This window comes from Fringilla coelebs (assembly GCF_963513975.1).
Source record: "Fringilla coelebs genome assembly, chromosome: 3".
Taxonomy (NCBI): Eukaryota; Metazoa; Chordata; class Aves; order Passeriformes; family Fringillidae; genus Fringilla; species Fringilla coelebs.
Genome location: NC_140030.1, coordinates 109,052,599 through 109,076,603, shown reverse-complemented (window position 1 = coordinate 109,076,603; position 24,005 = coordinate 109,052,599). Strand labels below are relative to the sequence as shown.

The 24,005-nt window shown below is 47.6% G+C and overlaps 1 protein-coding gene across 1 annotated transcript in view; it reads left to right on the top strand.

The window, feature by feature from the left end:
* Positions 1–24,005, top strand: part of SLC24A3 (solute carrier family 24 member 3) — a gene marked incomplete at both ends in the record, with an annotated part of 99,422 nt that overhangs the window by 51,744 nt on the left and 23,673 nt on the right. The window contains 4 exons of the mRNA XM_084202951.1: positions 2,408–2,484; positions 9,673–9,747; positions 12,327–12,411; positions 14,235–14,338. Coding sequence (XP_084059077.1) covers positions 2,408–2,484; positions 9,673–9,747; positions 12,327–12,411; positions 14,235–14,338 — 341 coding nt within the window. The remainder of the gene's footprint in view (positions 1–2,407; positions 2,485–9,672; positions 9,748–12,326; positions 12,412–14,234; positions 14,339–24,005) is intronic.

Here is a 24,005-nt window from a genome sequence, read left to right as displayed (position 1 = left end):
CCAGTGCAAGGTAGAACTGCACCCCTGGAAGGAGTGTTGTGCTGAGCTGCAGTTGTCAGCCCTCAGTTTTCTGGGAATGTGACCCTCAGGAACTGAAAACTGAGACTGAGTTGTGTATGTCCAGGGGCTGGAACCCCCTGGAAAATGCACTGGGAATTGTGCCTAATGCCCACAATGCAGGAGGTAACTGGGGAGGTGCTAAGCCCTGTGAAGATCCTGCTCCAGGCTGATACCTGCCAAGTCTGCAGGACCAGAGTGGATTATTAGGCAGAAGTCTTTTATTTGTTGAGTTTAGGTTCATTGGCAGGGTGATTGGGGTTTTTTCTGTGCAATCAAAATAAACCTGGCAAAATCTGCACCTATTTTCTGACAAAGGCTGGGGACTCTTTTAGTGAAATAACAAACTGTCTGAGCTTTTATAATCCACTAAATAGGGCAGCTGTTGTTGGAGTGGTGTTCCAGCAGCACCCTTTATTTCTTCTTAGAAAGGAGCTCCTGTGTTTTGCAAAGCTCTCCTCTTATCTGTACTCATCTGCACCTGATGCAGCTAATAAAAATGCAGCAGATTTCAAATTTGCATACATTAGTTTATAATTGCATGTTTCCCAGTGTAACCCACTAAATGCATTTGTGTTCAGATGATGTTGTGGAGGATGTGCTGATGGACATTTTGGATTTTCTCTGAAAAGCAGGTGCATTTCCTGCCAGTGTGGGGTGGGAACCTGAGCCTGAGGGAGCACCAGGCATTTCTGCTGTGCACAGGAAGGAGGGCTAGGATTCCCAGCCACTACACTAAAGACAGCTTGTGCTATTTTTGTACTGTTTTTTCCCCATATGCCTCTACCTTAGGTGCACTTCAGGCTCCTTGAACCTCCCAGAGACTCTTGATAAAGGGACTGTATTTTTATCATCTGTCTGTAATGAATGTGCAGTCTCAGAGGCAGCTGCAGGAGGAGGGGAAGCACACACACGTGTTTTGGCAAACCATTTTGCATATTGCTGCAGGCAGACCTCTCTTGTTTCCTTCGCTTGTGGAATGGGGAATGGTCAGGAATGTTTCTTAAAGCTTTGAGGAAAACATTGGATTTTGACATAATGATGTTTTGCTCAGGAAGGATGAACCCTTCCCATCTGATGTACCTTTGTTGTCTCTCAGCTTCCATAGTGTGCCTTGTTGGGGTTTTCCTCACTCCTGTCCTTGTGCTGGTACCTCCCTGATGACTTCCTTAGGCTGCCCATCTCAGGGTGTTTCTGGCAACCTCTGGCAGCTCTAACACAGCAGATGTGCTGGGGTGGGAGGGAAAAGGCAGCCTGGCAGGACCAGCTCTGCCTTGGAAGGAAGTAGTCACAGCTCCTGGTGGGTGAGTTCTGACTGGTGGTGCAAAGTCACAGGCATTGCTGGTTCTGTGTTCCTCCGTTATGGGCATTTTAAAGATGCTTCTGCCAGTTTGTTAGGACTCCTTATAGAGTTTTCCAATCCATGGGAATACAATTAACAGTAATAACCTGAGCCTTTGCGTAAAAGACTGTATGTAAAAAGTGTTTTCCTCTCTGGTGCAGTGCCTGGGTAGAGCTGTTGCTTGCATGAGGAGCAAAATTAAAATGCAGCTGCCTTTTGCTCAGTTATTGCTTCAGAGGCAGCAAAACCAGGAGAGTGAGCCGGATTGTTTTTCCATTTAATCTTCTGTGCAATTGCTAATTAAGTCCCTATTGCTGGAGCTTTATTAATGCTAAAGATGTGAAAGGCAGTTTGATTTTTTCCAGCTGATGGCTGAATATGAAGAACTGACCATTAGAAGAAAGCTGTTGTTTCAAAATCTGGAATTACTGAGAAGCACTTGAATGCTAGAGCATCATCTTCACACTGGCTTTTTGATTTATAACCCAAAGCCATTCCTGCAGCCTAATTGGCAGGCTGTTCTTAAGAGCTTTATAATCCAATTAACATCCAGAGCAGTAATAAGGCATTTGAGCAAATGGAGGGAATTTGTCTCTCAGTGACTTGAAACAGTGCATTTGCAGCAAAGGCTGTGAAGTGCTCGATGTGCTCCTCTCCATGGTTCTGTGGATTGTTGGGCAGTGGGAAGAGAGCTGCCAACCCCTCCAGGAGATACTGCACCTGCTCTGGGCAGCTCTGAGTGCTTCCCTCAAGGAAGGAGCCGTGCTGTGCTCTAGGGGGGCATCTGTGGGTCACAGGGTGGTGCTGGCTGCAGGAGGAAGTGGCACAGTAAACTTTTGGGGATGGTGATGCCTGAGGACAAGGTAAGCTGAGCCACAGGGAGGTGAGGCAGAGCCTGCAAGGCTGGGTTGGGCAGCCTCTTGCTGCGTTACTGAGCAGCTCGTGGGGTGGGCGTGAGGAGCTGATTAAACATCTGAGCTTTCTTTCCCCCCTCCCTGCTTTTTGCAGCTCTCCATGAATTCCCCAATGACATCTTCACCAACGAGGACAGGAGACATGGAGCTGTTGTCCTGCACGTCCTGTGTGTAAGTGTTGTGACTTTGCCTTTCTTCTCCTGCTGGCACGGACAGGGCCCCATGTGCTCAAGAGCTCTGATTGAAGTTATTTTCTCTTTGGTGCATTTTCATCTCCTGTATGGACTGTGAAGTCAGGGACGTGATGTTTTTTTGTTCTTGGGATCTTCTGATGAAAAGGAGTCAATAATGGAAGGATGGTTTAAACTGGCTTCCCGTTTTCATTTTCTCTGTAGGCACTGTCAGAATGTCAGGCCTTAGGAAAGAGAAAGTTGTCTCTGAAAATGGGACAGTTTGGCATCTTTTAGATGAAAACTAAATGTCAGAGAGCTAAAAGATACGAGAGTTCTGCAAGAAGTAACTCTGGAACACTCTGAAGTTTATGGGATAGAATAATTGACATGGAAATATCCATGGCATTACGTGGATTGGAAAGTTTGCTTCATCAGCTCTTTGAATTACATTAGAGGCATTCTTAAGCAGCCAAGAAAATACCTGCTCCTCCTAATGAATGTTTAGAAGCTTTTAACAATTTTTAGTCAGCTTAAATGAGCAGTCACCATTAGCTGTGAGAAGTGATTCATGATTTCTTTTTGCGTATAAATTAGATTGTATTGTGTATTTTAATGTGAGCCCTCTGTGTAAGGATTTTATTTTGGCTAAATAGCTGCAGAAATTTGTTGAGTAACGTTGCTATTGACCGTGCCTGGCAAGTTCAAGAATCTCAAGTTTCCATGGGAACATTGAGCTTTGAAACATTTTGGAAACTGAGCACTGGACCTGAGCTGGATTTTATATCACCGACAAGAATACTCCTAAAAATTCATATATGAATTCAGTTGTGAGTGTGCCTTTAACATGTACCAAAATGGAGTCTGGAGGACTGAACTGTCTAGTTCAGAATAAAAAGAAAAATCTGTTTTTAATGAGAAGTAGAAAAGCATCCACTGTCCCAGCAGAAATGTACTCAATTTTTTCCCTGCTAGCAAGCAGCAAGGCAGCTCCCTTGGTCCATTGTTCCCTGGGTGCTCCATTGTTCTCTGTAGCAGTTTGGTGGACTTAGGAAAATTTACTGACCACTCTTTGTCTTGTGGTCCCTGAGGTGCAGAACCTGGCTGGATTCAGCCTCTCTAGTACTGGGATGGCTGGAGACAACCTCTTGTCAAAGAAAAAAAAAAGAGAAAACAGAAAACTGTTGGCATTTAGCAACCTGCCTCCGGTCTGGGTTGGAAGGGGTGCTTCTTTGTACTGGGGTAATGAACCCCCAGTTCTGTTTTTTACCTCCCAGAAATTATTAATTTAAATTACAGTGAATTACAGTTAGCAGACATGTGATGAAATCAGAGCAGAAGCAGAAATGCACTTTTTGGGGGGAAAGAGGATACAGACCCAGAGTTTTTTTGCCTCCACTGAGGTTTCTTCATAGGTTTGAGGAAACTGGACTGGAGAAGAGGCCCTGTAATGGCAGGGAGAGCAATGCAGTGGTGATTAGAGGTCATCACTGTGCTGCTCATGTTAGTGACCTTCCCTTAAACAATTTGTATTCATTTCAGTGAAAATGTTGTTCTCTGCCCCTTTGCCTGTACTTTCATGTTTAATTCTGAAAGACAGCAAGGCAAGGCTGGTTTACCAGAAGCCAGAGGAATGGGACAAAAGCTGTTACTGGGACCTTGGGGAAGAGCAGGAGGCTTCCCAGGGCGTCTTCTCCCAATTGCTTAATAAAAAGGGAAAAAAGACCCCAGAAAATCTTCACAGTGGGGCTCTGTGAAATACTAAACATGATCTGATGCTTTGCAAAGATGAAAGTTAATCCCTAAACACCTGAAAAATCCATGAAAAACTGGGCAGGTCAGCAATAGTTTTAGGTCTGAACTGAAAATACTTTGGTTTGAAGGAGAAGTGGGCCACTGAGGGCATATTACAGGTTGGAGTCATGGTGTTTAATTTCTCTTGGTTACTTTTTCAGAGCTCAGCAGCTGACTGCTTCACTGCCATTCATTATTTCTGTGTCCCCTCTGAGAAGAGGCTGAGCTGCTGAGTAACTCCCCACTAAGTCACTGGCTTGGGATGTTCAGTTTGGAGGGGCCAGGGTCTGGATTTTCAGTCTGGTGCTGTTCCTGCAGCCTGGGAGCTCCCCAGCACCCAAGGGCTTCTTTTTGCAATCTTAACATTACTGTTTGGAGACTCACAGAGTGGGTTGGACTGGAGGGAACCTTAGACATTATCCAGTTCCAGCTCCCCTGCTATGGGCTGGGACACCTTCCACTATCCCAGCTTACTCCAAGCTTTGTCCAGCCTGGCCTTGGAACACTTCCAGGGGTCCAGGGGCAGCCACAGCTTCTCTGGGCAACCTGTGCCAGGGCCTCAGCACCCTCACAGGGAAGAATTTCTTCCCAATACCCAATCTACCCTGCCCTCTGTCAGCATGAAGCCATTCCCTCTTGTCCTGTCACTCCAAGCCCTTGTCAAAGTCCCTCTCCAGCTCTCCTGCAGTCCCTTTGGGTACTGGAAGGCTGTGTAGGTGCTCTCTTAGTCTTTTCCTGGCTTTCATTTTGTTCCAGCTGACCTCCCTTGTGGATCTTCAGCCCTGCCATGCTCAGGGGTGCTGGCACCAGTTACGCCCTCGAGACAGGAGGGAAATGGCTTTGCTGAGAAATTCCCAAGGTTTTGGCTGGCAGCTGAGAAGGGGGCGTTTGGGTCTCTGCATTACCCTGGTGTTTTTGACAGCACAGTGTTGCTTCCTCTTTTCCCAGCCTCCTCCAGCAGATCTGGAGCGCAGTGCCAGGATATGTTGGCTTGCCAGGGTGAGGAGCCTGTGCATGGTCAGAGCTGGGCCCTCCCCCCTGAGCAGGGCAGAGGAGCAGTGTCTGTGCTCAGCCATCCCTCCTGCTCCTGGCTTGCCACTGCTTCCCGTAGCCATGGGAACAGGGCTCTGGCAGGCCCCTGCCTCCCTCCTGTAGGGGCTGGGAAATGTAGGTCGCCCTGGACGGGTCCTGTCTCTGTCTATTCCTGCATCGGGTCAGTGCCCAGACACATCTCATTGCTGCAGCACAGGGCTGTCTCCTTAGGGGGTTCATTTCTCCCGTGCCCTGGCCACCTGTGGGAGCACTGCTGGGCACGTCATGGTACACCAGCTGCTGGCTGGAGTCAGCCCAGGCCCTGCTTTGGTTGGGTTTTTTAATTTCCCTCCGGCAATGGAATTTTAGGTGGGTTCCTCTCGGAATCTCTGCTGGTCAGACTGACCCTGAGATGTGTTAGAAAGTCTCTTTTTCCAGCCCAGCAGTCAAAGAAGGAGTCAGAACTCTTCTATTCTTGTTCTCAAGGTTGTTTATTGTATCTTATCTATAAAATTCTTTCTCTGGCCTGCTGATGTCCGTTCAGCAGGTCAGACAGAGGCACACTGACTGCCTTGGGGCGGTGTTATCTCTTTATACTAAAAACTACGTGTACATTATTTACCATAACTTCCCAATACCTATCACCTATGTCAGACAGTGAGCTTCTACTCTAAACCAATCTAAAAATGCCAACATCACCCAGAAGGTGGAGGCTAGGAAGAAGAAAGAAGGACAGGGCATGCACAAATTCCTCCATTTTTGGGACCCCGAGCCCCCATTCTAAGAACCCCCAAAAAAATCTATTTTTCACCCCATGACAAACTATTATTCTACTTAAACACTTTCGACTTGTAATTCTTCATATAAAGGTTGCTGCAGGGCTAAATCAAGGGCACAGGGGTCTTGGGCTCTGTGCCAAGGTCTCTGAGGCCCCTGGGCAGGGGCTTGAGCCCTCCAGGGCAGCCAGAGGAATTTCCTGGGTTCTGACAGGTTTGTGATGCAGTCAGAGTTGAGAAAAGCCCTGTGCTTGGTTAAGGTGGTTTCAGGGGTGGCCCCTTGCTAGTCCTGCCCCCTGGGGCAGGGTCTGTGGGGCAGCAGCAGGCACCCCACCCCTGCTTTGCTGCCAGCAACAACCTCAGCCTCTCACAGCCCCCTGGGAAGAAGGCAGGGCTGTAGGGATTGCTGCTTCTACGGCGTTCTGCTCTCTTGTGAAAAGCTCCTTTCGCTCAGTGAAGCGCATTGGAGTTCGAGTGTGAAGCCTGTCATGGGAAGCTCAAAGGGCTGCTGGACAAACATGAAGAATGACCATTTCTGTCCTGTGCAGTGGAACAGGTATTTTGAGTAAGAAATTTAATCACCTTTGATGCAGAGATTGCATCTTTGTTACAATTGTCATTTTAAAATCAGTCCTAATGTGGTACTTAATCTGGCATTTATAATCCTTTTATGCAGGGCCATTGCATTTTCCTAATTTTTTAATGTCCTTTGGGGGAGGAGGAGTTAATGTGTTTTTTAAAGTGCGTTGCCTGCCTAAAGACTCCCATGTCATCACTTAGAACTGAGTGAAGCTGGAGCTGAGCCTTATTTTGTGTGTTGAGTCCTCCACTCTGCTGCCATTGCACAGGCCATACTCCGTGTCCCCCAACCACTTCCTTAATTCCCAGTGGCACTTTCAGGTGGAGCATCCTTCAGTCTGTGCTGCCCTGCTCCTTTCCAGAGCTGCTGCTCCTGTGCTGCCAGACAGGGGGCCATGTGCTGAAGGAAAAATCCATGTGACTCCTTGGTGGAATCTCAGGACGATTTAGGTGGAAGATGATACCACCTCATCATGCTGAGTGTCTCAGCTGTGCTGTTAGCTCTGTCCTCACGGGACATGCCATGCAGACTAGCCTCCCTGATGCTCCCGCCTTCCTCCCTCTTGCATAAAAAAAGCCCCCTCCTTCTAGTGTTCCTGCTGGCCCAAACTCTAAACATTGCTTTGTTTTGTTTGTTTAAAAAGCAAACAAACAAGCCCCACCAAAAAGCCCGAAGAACTTCCAAGGCAGTAACACTTACTGTCCTCATGTGTTCACTGATCATGGGTAGCTTCCAGTGATTTGCTCTGTGAACAAGGCTGGTGTTTAGCCAGATACTCCTTCGATTCTGACACTTTACACTTTATTGCACCCAAGCCACTTGAATGAACTTAGGGAAGACTCAGAGCCAAAACCAGATTTGTGACAGCAGTGAGCTCATTAAAGGAAATATTGGAGTGTACAGGTCCCGTGGGCTCAGGCTGGTCAGTGCTGTCAGCCCGGTGCTGGCACCCATCCCGAGGAGTGCAGCAGGTTTGGCTTTGTGCTTCCAACTCCTGCAGCAGGGGGCTGGTCCCCACTCCTGGGGGGATGAGCAAGAGCCTGGGGGGGCAGTTCCTTCACATTTATTGTTCTGTTCCTCACTCATCTCAGTGCCCTTTTTGCCTTTTGTCTCGTACCTGATCCTACTAATGAGAAAGCATGGGCAGACAAAAGCAAATTCCCTTGTCACCCTTGAAGGTGGCTGTTGTGCCCTCTCAAAACCTGGACTCCATGAGATTCCACTTTAGTGCTGGGACGTGGAGATGCTTTGGCAGTCTTGTGCGCACTGGAAGCGACACAAGCCGTCCCCTGGGATCCTTGGAATGTGCATCTAAAAATCCAGAGAAGGAATTGTTTAAACTGAAGAACTGGTGGGTGCCTTGCCCCTGGTGCCTCTGTGAGCCCTGTGGAGCTTGGCATCGTCTGTGGACACCTCCAATGCAGTGCAGGTGTGGGGGCATCTGGGGTGAGCTGCAGGGCTCTGGGGCGCAGGATGCTGTGGTGGCTGCCTCCCCTTGGCCCTCATTCCCTTGCCTGCCCCTGGAAGGTGCAGGAAGCCCAGCAGCCACGTGGAGCCCTGTGCTCTGTGGGCATGGACGGTATCAAATGGAGGGGACATGGTCACTTTACAGGAATGATGCTGATGGACAGATTAGTGTTCTTGAGAGGCATTACTTTGTGTTTGGACAGGGCAGTGAGGGCATGACTCACTGCAGATTAATATGATTAGCAGATCAAAAATCTAGGCTGAAGTTAGGCACCCACTCGCTCTCCGTTGTATTTCAATGGAATTTGGCTGCATCACTCTCTGGAGCCCTTTCTGATCCTTGTTCCTATATTCATTTATCTATGTTGATACAGTTGGTATTGTGTCAGCAGCTGGTGCTCCCTTTGCAAGATCAGGTTCTTTGCTGCACCCAACAGAGCTGGAGACCTGGAATTTTCCTTACTCTTGTGCTCCTCAGGGCTGTTTTGCAATGTAAGATTTTCAAAAAGCCTAAGTTACACATACTCATGTTTATGACGAGGGACAAAGAAGCACAGAAACTATGCAAGTGACATTCTAGCACCTATTGTGTCAGGATTGTGCCAAAATAATTTGTTATGATGAAATTCCCATCTCTAATCCTGAAAGAAATAACTTTTTGAGCTCAGAAGTAATTCAAATGTTTCATGGGCTGAGATGTACAGTAATTACTGGGTTTTTTTTGCAGCAAAGTTGCAATTCTGGAAAATGAGAATCTGTGTTTTTGATGGGGCTGGGGGATTTAAACATGTTCCTGGAAAATCAAAACAAGAAGGAAAAATAAAACAAAACTAGAGGCCATTTTTATTCCTTCCTTCTCTCCAGAAAAAACTACTTTGGTCTCCTCATGTTGTCTGAGCTTCTGCAGGACATCAACAACAAGCAAAGCCCCAGCACTTTCTGTTTAATAGTACAGAAACCCGGATGAAATGCTTCTTGCATGAAGTTAAAGAACTGATTGGCCCAGTGTCATTTAGAGTCCTGTGTTCCCCCTTGGTTTTATTTGTTCCTATGTGAAGTTCAGCAAGATTTACCTCTGGGACCCAGGTGACATGGCAGGGCACTTCAGTCCAGAAACCAAGCTCCTCTTCCCTTTTTCAGAACACTAGATTTCAGAAATTACTCCTCCAGGGTTTAGATTTTCACAGAACACAGTGATAAAAAAGCCTTGCACTACCCAATGGGGAAAAAAAGGAAGGCAGAAATATGTCAGTGTGGCTTAGCAATGTCCAGAGAATTAAAAAAAAAGGCAAAACCCAAAAAATACAGCCTTTATGGTGAAGATAAAATGTTGGCAGCTTTTGATAGTTTATAAGAACTTTCAGATAAATGCTCCATGATCTTTCAATTAAATCCCAGACACCTCGATGAATTCTTCTTGCAAGAGCATTTTATTTTCTTGAGAAGCCTGTACCAAATCAACTCTGGGATGGGTTGGGATGCTGCTGTTCAGTTCTGTGTGACAGTCTCCAGACTCAGCCTTTTCTCTTCTCCCTTGCAGGCTGTGTACATGTTCTATGCGTTGGCAATCGTCTGCGATGACTTCTTTGTCCCTTCGCTGGAAAAGATCTGTGAGGTGAGTGTTGGATGCTCCTTCCTCTGGTGCTGCTTTCACAGCACTTCTGGAGAGCCTTGGGGTGTGGTGATGGTGTATTTGCTGCTGTCCTGCAGTGCTGCCCGTGCCGCTTGTCTTGTTGCTCAGCGTGACGTGTGCGCGTTGACTCAGCTCTGTGTTCTTCCTCGCAGGACAGGCTCTCCAGGTGCTCCTGGCATTCACACTGGGGTGGTTGCTGCTGCCTCTTGTTTGTGTGTCTTTGCAGATGTCTCTGCAGGAACACCAGGCCCTAGCTTTAGCTGGCAGAAATTAAAGCCTCTGGTGATTTACCCCAGTAGAAACTGTGGATCTTGTACCCTGCCCTCACAGTCATGACTGTCAGACCTTGTGTTGTGTGGGTGTAAGTTGTGAAGCAGTAGGGACAGCTAGGTCAGCTGTAAAGAAGCTTGTGAATGCTTCCAGCAATTACAAGGGACTCTGTTCCTCTTTGGTAAGGTCAGGATGCCTAAATTTTAGAAGACAAGGAGTACAATTTTACCTAAATCAGCTCGGACAGCCACAGAGCGAACACAGACCATGTGCCCAAAACGACTCCTAGCCGTATCTGCTGTCAGTTCCAGGCAGTGAAATCTCTCTGAGGGGAGAACATGGCTGGTCTTGGCACCGAGAGGTCTGTGCCATTTGTAGAAGACACCTGTCCATGTGCCTGGGAGCAAGTGTCACCCGTCAGGGCGTGGGCTGTGCTGGCCCTGGGAGAGGTGTGGAAGCTGACAGGGCAAGTGATTTGTGCTGACAGCCCTGATGGAGGCTGTCTCTAAACTAACCTGATAGTTAAAGTTCAGCACCCTGCTCTGCGGGCCTTTTTTGCATCATCAAAGAGAAAAGCCCCCAGGAAATTCCACTTTGTGGTGCTCAAGTATAGAGGTAACTGAAAGGTAACAACATAAGGCAGGAGCTTCTGTCCTGCAGAGTTGCTGCACCCTCTGGGGCTGAATCTTGGGAACCCCATGGCAAGGTTCAGGAGAGGGAACATTGGTGTGGACATGGGGATAGGAGATGCTGGGGGGTGTAGACACACTGAGTTCTTTGACCTCTTCTCTCTCAGGCAAGTGAACCTGACTGGGAAATGTGGCTCTACAAGCTGGCTGAGTGAACAGTGTCTAGGACAGGCTTGTATTTTGGGGCACTGTCAATATGCCCAAGAGCAAACCACCTCCCCACTGAAGTCAGCACAGCTGACTGGTGGCTGTTCCACCTTGGCTGGTGGCTCTGCTTTCAAGAGGCACCATGAGTTCCAGCAGCTGTTGTAGTATGGATGTCTTCATAGTTTCATAGAGCATCCTGCAGAAGAACCTGGCCTTTGAGGATCTGCTTCTGGTCCTGTGAACTTCTTTCATGATAGTTTTCATCCTGTTTAAAATTGTTTTCCATACATCTGTTTTTTGTCAGGTTCCACAAGCTTTATTAGCACTCCAGCATTGCTGTGGTCTTCTGCTTTGAAGGCACTCCTGGCGAGGGCACCTCCTGTCCTTTTCCCTTATCCCCATAACTTATGTAGAAGGGGTTGTTACTTATAGGCAGTGGATAGAGTTACCCTCCCTTAGGGGTGAGGAATACCTGCTGTGGAATCTTCAGAAAAGGCTGCTGTGAGGATTTCTGCTCTCTTGTCTCTGTGAAAAGGTACTTGGCCAAGGAGGAAAGAGTAGAGGAGCCCTGCAGTGCTGCAGGGGAATGGGGGCAGAGGGAGGTTTCCTGTGTCCTGCCAGGCTGGGGGGCTGCCTCAAAAGCCAGCTCTGCCAGGGACACTTCCCACAACCCAGAGCTGCTTTCCCCATGCTCCTGGCTGCCTTTCCTGTGCTCCCACAGTGGCAGCTGCTGGTGTAGTAACAGCTCAAGGTGGTGGCCGTATGGCAGGAGCTGGTTGTTGCTCTTCTTCAGTGCCTTGTGGCATCTGCTGAGCAGATGCAGGTGGGTGCTGGGTCCATGGGAGCTGGTGCAGATGGAACAGTGGGAGTGCAGACAACACAGAGGGTGTAATTAACCAAGGAAATCTTTGGAAGCAGCATATGCTGATGAAGTTTTCGTAGAACAGTGGGTCCTTTCCCTTCCAGAAGCCTCTGGTTTTAGACAGTCCGTGGGTGCTGCTGAGGGACAGGTACAGGAGGTAAGTGATGTAGTCACACAGAGAAGGGGGTAAGGAGAGGGTGAAGCAAGGCATAACTTGTACCAGGGAAGGTGGCTGGAGGTGAATGAAGCCTGAGCCCTGGCCCTGCCCTTTACAGGTGGAAGTGGGAAAGATAAGGTGTGTATTGCTTGGGTTGTGGAGTAGACAGACCCATGAGTGGTGAAGCTGCCTTCCCTGTTGGCTGGAGTGGTGACCTTTTCCTCCTCTCTGAAAGTGTCACTGGCATAACCAGCTCTCTCTGCCAGGTGATGCTCACTTCAGTAGCCAGTGCCTCTGGTGGCTTTTCCCCTGTACTTAACCTTTGTTTACACAAAACTTTTCAGGTACCTGCCTCTCAGCAGGCGGGTTAACTGTTGGGAATGGAATTCCTTCAGCTGCTCCCTGTGGTAATCAGTGACTCTGTGTTTCTCTGCAGCGCTTGCATCTCAGTGAAGATGTGGCTGGGGCAACTTTCATGGCAGCAGGAAGCTCTGCTCCTGAGCTGTTCACATCTGTCATAGGTAAGGAGCATGCTGCTGCTTCCCAAAACCTGCACATTTCCCTGGCTGTTTTCAGAGCTGAAATGGGATTGCTGTGTGCATGCAAGGTTTGTTATAACCCTGTCTGGGCACACATGGCACTGACTGTGGGGTGTCCTCGCCAGGTGAAGTGACTCTGGGAGTACTGTTATCTCACAGCAGGACCTGGATGGGATGTGACCCTGCCCAGCCAGGAGCAGTGGGCACTTTACCATAGCTGCCCACTAGCCAGGCTTCACCTACAGCATTATTCTCTCCTGTCCGCTTTCCTGCCTCGTCTGCCATGCCAGCTCCAGGGCCCAGGGGAAAGGATTTCCCCCAGATTTCCCTCTCTGGCACACTGCTCATGTCCTCAGTGGCAGGTTCTCTGCCATCACCTCCCCTCTGGTTTGTCTTCCAACACTGCTTTTCCCTGGAAAAGCCAGAGTGGGGAGGAGAAGAGGATTTGAAATGCTTTCTTACAGCAACAGCTTGGTCAGAGCATCACATTTCCAAAGCAGCTCTCTGCTTATGGAAAGTGCGATGAAGGGATTCAGCCATCCTTAAGTGTGCAAAACCTGGGAAAATCTCAGTGCCTCCAGAGTAGTGGGGAAGGGGGACTGCAGGCAGTGTTACAGAGTGACGTACTACCTAACCAGGTTAGGAGGGTGAAGTGTTTCTCCAGTCTGACTCGCCCACATCTCTGTTGGCAGGGGGATCATCGGGACAGCAGCTGGGGGGTACAGGGGGATCTCCATCACTGAACAGAGTTAGTTCTTAGCTCTGATACTCTCTCTAGGAGACATTTGTCTTTCAGTCACAGCTGCCAGATGCAGAGTACGAGTTAATTCATGCAAAGCTGTGTGATCTGCAGAGGTCTGATTGCACAAGCAAAGCCTTATCATTTGGGAACTTAAACTGGACCAAGTTGGGATTGTCCTTTGGTTAAGGGTAGGTGCAGTACCAGGGTGAAAATAAAACCAGATTCCTTCAGATGACTTAGAGAAGCCCTGATCATTATCAGGATCGTTTTCCTGCTGTGGTGTAACCTGCCAGGTGCTGTATGCCACTTGGCAGGTGAGAGCTTCTGTGTTTCTGGGAAAAGGATGAAGTTGGAAAAAATACGTAAACTGCACTGGCCAGTTTACATGTGGCCACATAAACAGTGGAACCTTAAAAGCAAGAGGTGAATTTAAACAGACTGACAGCTAGCAGGAGATGGAATGTTATTTTTAGGCTCTCTTCCTAAGGAAAGGACTTTGTGCAGCATCGTGATGCATGTGTCTGTCAGTTCATCTCCCTCACCATTAACCTCATTGGCCAATTTTAACTAAATTTGACAGAAGAGCTCTGAAAAAAGCTTGTAGCATAGCCCCATAACTCATCCTGAGAGGCATCACTTGGCTTGTGAGTAGCTGTGGCCAGACAGCTCTGAATCATCTCCAGCTTCTGCTGAAGCATCATCCCTACTGAAGCCAGTTGGGATGGGGATATGGAAAGGAGCAGAGTACTGCTTAGGGAGTATCTTATGGGACGCAGTTTCCTGTGGATTTGTGTCCCACCAGCTGCTACCACGAGCTTGCAGTCTTTGTGGTGTGTGTTGCCATAATGTTGGGTCACAATACCAGGAAGTTAATAACTTGGATGTGCCTGGAGTGCTTGGTTTCCATCACGCAATCCATCCAGGTCCCCTCAGAAAGCAGCTCCCCGCAGTTTGCCTAGTACCTGCCTTTAGATTCATTAATAGGGTGTGGGGTCTGCCATTCTCTGTGAAAAAAGTCAGCTCTTTCCCATTTACACAGCTTCCCTTGAACTTGTTTTTTCAGGTGTTTTTATCACAAAAGGAGACGTAGGCGTTGGAACCATTGTGGGCTCGGCTGTATTCAACATCCTCTGTATTATTGGTGTGTGTGGGCTTTTTGCAGGACAGGTAAGAGCATTTAATGATTCCTTACAGTTCTTGCTTCACCCTGTGCCTTGGCTGTACTGCAAAATCAGATGCCAGGTTCACCACCTTGCTACAGATTTCTCTGGCTTTGCTGTTTTCAATAGGGCCCTGTGCTGTTCCTCCTGCATTTTTGAAATGAAAAGCAGAGCAGCAAAGGTCAGCTCAGGCATTTTGAGCTGCCCAAGGTGTGTGGGTGGGCAGAGGAATAAATGTTTGTTGTTTGCTCCTCGTGTAGTTTGTGACTGCTCTCCGGCGTGTCAAACCACTCCTGACAACACAAGCTGTTCATCTGAAATTAAAGCAATTAAGTAGTGAGATCTGAGCTGCTGTCTGAATTGCAGACATGATTGACTGTATAATTAAATACCTGAATCTGCATTTACCTTCGCACTTGCCAACATGCCAAGTATTTTTACAACCTCATAAATGTTCTCTGGCGTGTTACTGTGCAGACTTACTCATAAAGAGGAGAAGCAGGGTCATGTTACCAGCACGGGGAGAAGAACTGAGAAGACCTTGGTCAGTCTGGGAAAGCATGCAAGAGAGATGGGGTTTTCCTTATGATCCAGTTCTGTTTTCATTAGCCAGGGAACTTCTACAGGCTGAAGGTGAACATTTCCAGTGTGAGGAGGCCTCAGGATAAAATCACAGCAGTACTTTTTAACCATCCACGTGCCCTGATTTGCATGACACATGCAGCTGGCAGCTACAGATGCTCAATGTGTCACTGGTTCTGCCGTAACTCTTACTGTGAAAACCCAGTTAATTGAGGTAAATTTTTAATGACCAAAGCCTTCCCCAGGGCATGAGGCTCTGCTCTCCAGAGGTATTCTCCTGTCATCAATAGGACTTCCTTCTCAGGCTGCTTTTTTCATGCAAATGAAGGTGATTAACTGTCTAGTAGTTAATGATGGCAGAGGAGCCAGTTCTGATTTTTACCCTCCACAGTATTGATTGCAGGCCTCAAACCTGCTAAAAAATGGGTACAAACCACAGCTTTTGAAAAGGCCTGCTGGACTTTGGGGCTTGACAGAGAATGTCAGAATGTTGGAGGCCTTTTACAGGTGGGAGATTGTTGTTTCAGAAGGATTAATCATACCCAAAATGCTCTTGTAAAACATCTTCAGCCTTTCAGTTGTGGTAGCTTTCAGAAGTTCAAGTCATCCTAAGCATAGTCTGTGAGTTTCTTTCAAGCCAAGCGTTGAGATCTTGACTGCTTTGCCCCATCTTTGTTTTCCTTGAGACTCTGCTGATGATTTGTGTGTGGTTTTGTCAAGTCACATAACCTCTCTTTGCTGCAGTCTAACCCTCAGAGGGTGGGTGAGCGCTGGAACGATTGATGTCACTGTGTGGAACTGTGATTTTAGTGAGCAAATAAGAAATTTCAGTGTCAATAATTGCGATGTTTTAGATAAAACTCTGGATCAGTTTATGCTTTTCATTGTTTCCCAGCCTTTCACCAAAAAGTCATTCCTTCTTAGTGGTGTGATTCATCATTTGTTTTATGATAGTATGAGTAGGAATTTGGTTTTGTTGTCAATAGTGTCTCTACAGAGGCACTAACCTAGGTGGTAAATTTGCTTCTTGGTGAGGTTTCTGTTCTGCTGGGGACCTGGATCTCAGTAGTGAGTTGCCAGGTGAGCCTGGGGGGGGGGGCTGGTTGTTAGTCAAAGCTGCTTGCTGTGCTCCAGGAATTTTTCTTTGAGCTCAGACACCTGTGGATTGAGCAGCTGGAGCCCTCAGATTTTCAGATGTATTGCCCGTGGGCTGGGAATCCCAGAGGTCTGACCTGCAGGGGCCTTCTGCTGCATTTCTGAAAGCCTTCTTTTGGTTTGGTTTTTATTTTTGACTGGTAAACAGCTGAATTGTAAAATACTGTCCAGCCCTCTCCTGGATATGTTTTATTTTTAAATTAGGTTGTAGTTTGTATGTGCTGCATTGGATTTATTCTTCTTTGGCCTAAGAAAAGACTGGGTTTGGTTATGTGCACCATGTTTAGAAAAAGAACCAAATGCACAGCCCCAAAAAGGTGGTATGCATTTGCTTGAGCCCTAATTGTTTATTCTTCCAGGCCTTTACTGGCTGTATGCACACACTTTTCAGGATAAATCAGAATAAGCATCCCACTGCTGGAACAGGAGAAGGGAAGCGTGCCCACGCCTCTCTGTGACACTGCACACCTAAAAAAGGCATTGAAAGAGCATTGTGAAGGTTGAAAGTCAAACACTGTAAAGTTAGAAAATAGCAGTGTGAGGGTTCCCTGTGCACCCTTAATTTGCCCCCCCAGTGTGCGTGCATTATTACCCAGGCTTTAATTACGGAGTCTCTTGCTGGGTTCTCCACGGGCTCCCTGCCTCCCTCTGCACACAGAATGGACTTTGCTCACTTAATGAGCAGATAGTCAGGATTTTGTTTTCTCTTATTGTTCACTCTGTGCCCTTCTGCCTTATTTACCAGGCTCTATTCAAGCCCTGTTCCAGAGGCAGAATTATTAATTTCCTCTTGAACTTCTGCCGATCTCGGCGCTATTGTATCTGAGCAGTTGATGAGCAGTTAATTAATCTTCCCCAAACTTCTGTGAGATGAAGAAGGGGGGTGCTTTAAAGATGGGGAAACAAAGCACAGAAAGATTAAATAAAAAAGAATAACTTGTCTTTTTAGGGGCTAATTAGAGCTGGCACGGGCCCGCTGTTTCCCCTGGTGCATAGGATTCTGTGGCATGCTCGTGGGTCCTGGCTCCAGGTGCTGCTCCTGCTGCTCCACAGGGTTTTCCTTGTTGGAAGACCTTGGTTTGAGTGGCCACGTCAGTCTGCACACAGCCCAGCTCTCCTTGGGAGCATTCAGCTCCTTGAGCCATATGAGCCCCTTTTCTTCTCCTCACTCCTGCTTCCTTCCACAGGGCACCACACAGAATGCCTCTGTCCTGAGCCCTGCCTTCATCTCCAGGGCTGTTCTTGTCTGGAACCAAGCAAGTGACTTAACTACATCTCCTAACATTTAGTGGCTGCTCTTGCCAGTGTGGTGGTGATGGTGTTCCTTCTCCTCACTCCCTCTGCAGCTCTTGAGGCCTGAGAGAAAAACTTTCACCAGATTCCTCCCTTGGATCATGCATCCACCCGTAGCTGCTTTCTGAGCATCCAGCTTTCTTCCAGTGGTTTTGATCCCTTCTGCTCTCCCCACTCCTCTGCTCTATGTCTCCTTCTCCTGGCTAATGTTAGCCATGCCAGCCAGGCACCTCTTGAGATGCAGGAGTCTGCTCTGCAGCCAGGGAAATCGTATTTTCCACTGTTTTCATCTCCTCCAGAGATTTTAAATTGGAGGAATTAAAAAAGCGACAGTGGATGCAGGCTGCCCATGTGTTTGATGGCCAGACAAGAAGGATCCCATAAAAGCTGCATTTTCTAAACTAGCATCCACATCCTGAAAATCAGAGCTTTAAAATATAACTTAATCTGGGCCTCTGCAGAAGCAGAAAAATTTCACGTCTAGTGTGTGTTGTGGCGTTTGACCAAGGCAGGTTTGGAGAGAGAGCTCAAGTTTTTGCTGTGGATAGTGAATGCTGCCCATGTGCTTGTGGCAGTGAGCCTTAGAAGCTCCTCCTGCTTTCTTCTTGCAGCCTGTTGAAGTATTCTGCATAGCACTCACATCCAGAGAAGGATTTCTCTTATTTCATCCATGCAGTAGACGCAACTTCTAAGCCGTAGATGATTTCAGTACATGGAAATAAGTTAGGAGCTCTTCTCGTTCCCCACTTGCCTGTGCAGTGCAGGTTGGATGTGCTGCAGCTGTTTCCTCCTATGTCCCTACACCTTGGACACCAGCATGTCTCCTGGCAGGTAGGCAGCTGCTAAGGCACATAACCCAGCTGTTGTTTTTTAGCTGCTGTGTCTGCCTTGCTTCCTCTAGCAAAGGGGGAAGGGGGAGGTCAGGGAGCACAGAGGGAGAACGAAATGGCAGCAGATGCAGCTCTTCAGACAGTAGTCCAGCAACATTCACAGGGACACAGGCTGGATAGCAGCGAGGAGGCTGCTGTCTGCGTTGTGATGGATTGCATCGGGCTTTTTCCATGCTTGCGAGCCAGCTGTGTATGGGGAGCTTGACCTTAGCCTGGGGTCCCCTCCAGGCCTTGGTTGTGCTGTCCTGTCTTCTCTCACGCTCATGTTTGTGCTTCTCAAGCTCTCCCCTCCTTCCCCTGCCCTCTCGCCGTCCTTGGCGGCAAGGACGCGGCATTCTCGGAAGCTGTCCTTGCTTAATTCAGCTCTCATTCAGGCCAGCACAAGCAGAGCTTGTTCGGTTTTGGACATTCCCCCGTCCAGATTCATCTTGTTTTCACAGCTCTGCTGCTCTCCCCTCACCATCCTGTCCTCCCAGCACTGACCCACAGCGTTTTGCAGTGTTGCAGAGGAGGCTGAGAAGTGCTTATGTGAGAGCAGTACAACCTTGAGTTGCGAGTCACTCCAGCGTTACCATGTAATTTTGAATGTGCATGGCTTGATTTGTTAATTAGTATTTAACTACTCTGTTTTTCAGTTGAGTCCAAGTTTCTCTATTTTGCCTTTCCCCAGAAATAGACAGGCTTCTCTGGGTGGAGCAGGGGACCAGGAATACTGGCTTGTACCACAGATGCTCTTTCAGTTATTGGTTAAGGGGTCTGATGAGTGGCAAGGCATCATTCCTCAACATACTGGAGCAGATGACTGTGACTGTCTGACCTGCCTCCTTCTTTTCCAATGAGATTCTTTTACCTCAGGAATTAAATTAAATTCAGCAGGCCCTCCTTTGTCCAGGTCACAGAACCCCTCTGCCAGCCAAGGTGCCTCTAGGAATTACCAGCTGCCATGGGTTATGTCAGTGGAAAATACGCCTGTGTTAGGCATGTTGACCAGAACACTAAACAGAGTTTAATAACCTGGTGGAATGTTTTTTAATGAAGCAACTGGGACTTTTGTAATCTGTTTTACCCCACTTCTGCCATTCAGCCAGCTTGCATGCCTCTTAATCTTTTAAGCTTTAATTTCACTCACAACTCAGACTGTAGCCATTACTGACTTCTGGCTTTATGATTGGGTTCATGAGCTTTTTTATTTTCTTCTCCTTGACTGTGGAGAAGTCTTAAAAGGTGAGAGTTGAAATCCTGTTGCTTTTTCTTTATTGGCCTGTGAACATAGGTGGAAAACATGTAAAACTCTGGGGAAGTAGTTTAAGGAGAACTTAGTCCCGGCTGTTGGGACTGCTCACTGCTCTCACAGCCCAGGGCATGTTGGGGTTTGCTGGCAGTGTTTTATAGTGACCACAAGCTTGGTCTTTCACTGACAGGACTGTGTTGCAGACATGGGACAGACTAATAGGTCAGACTGAATAGTGCAGAGGCCAAGGCTGTGGTCCTTGGGTACCTAAAGCTGCTGACATGGCACACACAGAGGTGTGTGAAAGCCCAGGTACAGGGAAAGCATGGGGGATGATGGCAGGATGCTGTGCAACATCAGGTGGTCTGTAAGGTGCAGAGACTGCAGCTGGGACGGAGAGGTGTGGATGGAGTTTCAGGATAGAGAGGTACCATTAATTAGAGATGCTGCCCAAGGCAATCAGAAGGGTTGCAAATGATCCTATCAGCATCAAACCAAGGCTACTTCCTAACTGTCACAAAAGCCATCACCATTTTCAGTTAAGTTTTCTCTGTCAAAATTGACACACAGATCAGTACTGTGGATGTACCATTTTTAGGATATTTTCTCAAATAATTTATGGGGTAAAAGCAAGGGAGATAATAAAATCTGGTTTTTACTTCTGGCAAGGACTGGCCAGTCTGAAGAGACTGGGAGATGTTTACTCTGTGCATGCCTTCCTGTCTACAGCTATCCTTGAATTCTGCTGTGGATCCTGGGGTCCAGCAGAGGCCTTGGGGTCCTGCTGCCTCAGCACTGTGGGAATCTGAGCTAAAAAGACATGCTGGTCCAAGTAACTCATGGATGATTATAACCACCAGTTGAGCAGGGAAATATTTCTGGCTTTGTCCTGAGGTTTGGAGAGTGTCCACTGTTTCCATTCTGAGAATGTCACATAGACAGATTGCTGCAGCAGTGATGAAAATATCAAGAGAGGCCTAAAAAAGCAAATATTCTTGGGGAAGTAATGAGAATAGATGGAGTTGGTGCACAGTGTACAGACTGGGAGCCTGAGTGACAACTGAGCTCTGCAGAGAATGGCAAACCAGAGGTGAAATCAGGGGGCTGGTAATTGGAATGAAGCTTTGCTCACAGCAGGTCCCTTAGATTGTGGCTGCTTTAACTGCCTGAGAGAGATGGATACATTTAGGCCTGGATTTTTCCTTGGCCTGACCTGTGCTCATATTTGGTGCTTTGCTGAAGCTGAGAGTTATGGTTAGTATTGCTCAAAGCCTCAAGCAAGCCCGAATGCTGCATCATGAGACCCTGGGGTCTTTGGCCAAAATTATGGTCTGGAGACTGAGCTGGATAACTTGTGGTGTCCTGGGATATTCAGGCATGACCATGGGGTATAGAGGGAGTGTCACTTAGTCCAGGACATCCTGCTGTGCTGTCAGTCCCAGCACAGGGCCCTCTGGCTGATGCTGGCTGCCTGCTGGAAAGCCTGCCTGGATTTCCTGGGCCTGTGCACAGGAAAGCAATGGCTTTCCATGCAGGAGTCTGTCTAAAAGCTCTGCTGTGGCAGAGTGGCTCAGTGTGCCAGGAGGGGATGTGGGATCAGAACTCCTGCTGTGCTGGGAGATGGCACCTCTGGGATCCTGTTGGACCTGCTTGGCTGATTCTCTGTCTGAATTATGGATGTGCCAAAAGTGCCATCAGGAACCCACCACCCTCCAAACTGTACCAAGTTCTGTGTGTGTCTCCCAGGAAAGGTGCAGAGGCTCCACAATGGCTTCTTGCTGACAGCCACAGGTAGATCTACAGCCTTATTTCATGTAAAGATGAGTACAAGTGAGGCACTGTCACACTCTCCCATTAATTTGTGATGTTTCACTGATACCCTGACCAGTGAGAATGAGCAGTCAGGTGGCCAGGTCCTTGGAATTATCTGAGCTGAGCAAAATAATCACCTGCAAAGTTTAAAGGCAGAGCTTGTGCTCTGATACCTGAGGTAGAGCCCTTTTTATTTTTGTATAATTCTGAATGCAGTAAGACATGGATTAACTGCAAACTATGGCCAGCCTGATTCCTTGAAAATCTGTCCCAGACTCCACCTGAGTTCACTGCTTCCTGTAATAGTGGCCAGCAATAGTGGTCATTTCTCCTGCTTTGTCATGAGATCCTGCTGTGTTACCTTGGGGCTGATTTGAAATTGCATTGAGGGTTTGCAGAACAGTAGTGTCAGGAGCACAGCCCTTTCTGGAGGGGACCCCAACAGGCTTCAGAAAGTCCCTCCTCAAGCAGGAGCAGCGTGTGAGGAGGTTCCACGGTACAGCTGGCTGCAGCTCACCCAGAGGGCTGACACAGCATGCTGCCGGCTGGCTGCTGTGGGCCAGGGGCTTGTGAGGCATCACAGCGAGCAGCAGCTCTTCAGGCAGCACAGCACAGACCAGCTCTCGAGAGCCAGATCCCTGCATCTGCTAGGCTGGTGTAAGAGCTTCCCTAATCACTTCTGTGCAGCCCACATCAAAGAGGGGCACCATGAGGACTGACCCAGATTCTTTGCTCCTGGATGCCTTTTGACAGTGGTGGATTCACTGCTGGCACATCCCTGTTGACCTCCGTAGACTCTTACGGCTAATCGCTTGCAGGGATTGTCTTTAATCTTTTGACACCCTAGTCCAAGCATTCCTGCCTCTCCACATCAGCAAATTAGGTTATTAGCTCTTAATACCTAAAAATCTAGACCTTCTGGGCCAGAGGATAACAGGGAAACAAGATTAGGGAGATTGCTTCCAAAGCCTGGCATTTCCCAGCAGTGTTAGTAGCTGATCAACGCTTGAGAATGTCAAGCAAAGAGCTGGCCATGAGATGAGGAAACAATTCAGAGTGAAGAAGATCCCTGAAGAACATGGATGTGATTACATGCTTCCCCTGGAAGTTTAGCAGCCAGAAAATACGCAGGAATGCACATGCCTCTGTACTCCTGCGGCAGGAGCACAGGCATCCTTGCTGAGGGAGCAGCAGCCCTGTTGTGCCACATGTGCTTTGTCTTGGGCCCGTTGCTGCTGTGGATAGAGCAGGCTGGAAAACAGCCAGCTGGGTGGCCTCTGGTGATGGATATCTCCTGGATGGAGATAGAGCTTCCATGCTCCTAAGAGCAGAGAAACAATTTGGGTGAGCAGAAGAGAGAAGGGTCAGTTTTACAGAGGATAAAAGGTGAAAGTCCTAGGGTGAGGCGTGAGGTGTATTGCCACTGAGGTCCTGGTTGCCTTGACCTAACTTCAGTGCTACAGGAAGCAGACACCAATGTCTGATTTTAGGGAGATTTTCCCTCTGGTGGCTGATCTCTACATGTGTGCTAAGTGGAGGAGGTGGTGTGTGCTGCATAGGGCTACGGCTTTGGGACTTACAAAGCTAAGAAATCAGGTTAGAACTGAAAAAAATCTTGATTTTCTGCTCTCCAGCCCATCAAAAGGGAAGCAAGCATTCTGAGTAGTGAATTTTATATGTAGGGTGAAAGTTTACCTGTGAGAGACCAGGAGGCTGAGGGTAAATTTACCCTTAGGAGTGATGCTGTAGCATGCAGGGGAGCAGGCTCAGTGTGTCTTGTGTGGAGCCATCAGGGGATGCTCTTGTTCAAGCCTTGACTTCTGAGCTTTTCTTTTCAGCCCAGGTGAACTGAGTCCAGTCCCCACTAAGTTGTCAAGGGACAGCTAAGAGGCGCTTGTCTGGTGTTTGTATTTCAGGTACTCACTTCAAAAGGAGGAAACGTCACTGCAGTGACAATCAGTGCCTCTACAGATCCCTCCTTATGCTCAGCTCCCACAGGACCAGCTCGCTGCTGGGTTACAGTATGACAGTATTGCTGATTTAAAACTCAAATTTGATCATGTTTTTACACAAGCTGATTGCTTCCCTCATTTCTTTTCTGCCTTGCCGATCTGAGGCAACTACAGAGGACCTTCAGCGTCATCCTGAAAGCTGAGTGGAATGATGTCCACTCAGTCTATAAAATTGCTTGTGAAATTTGCTCAATCAGAATGAAGGGGCACACTGATGTAAAATTTAACTGAGGATCTCTGAATAGAATTATGAACCCAGCTCCAGCTTCTAACATTTGGAAATTTCTATCAGAAAGCACCTCCATTTATCTATGTCTGTGTGCCTTGAAATATATGTCTGCTTGTAGAAATCTGGTTTGACCCAAGGGCTCTAAAAGCCTGCTTTTTTGTTTCATGTAGGAATTTCTAACATGGAAATGGTTGCATAAAGAGACTTTACACTGGGCATAAATTGCATCAATTTTTTAGAAAACCATGCTACTAAAAGACTGTAGAGATTTTTCTGGTGTAATGGTCAGTATCTTTTTACAGCATTTGTTTCATTAGCAGTTTTGGAAAATTCCAATATTGTAAGAGTTATTATGAAGAGAAATTTGGGAAACTATTTTTGCTGACCCTGAAATAGAACTGAAAATGATGTTACTGTTCATGTGACTGAATTCATGCACAAGTATGACTGGAGGGTACAGTCAGAAAATT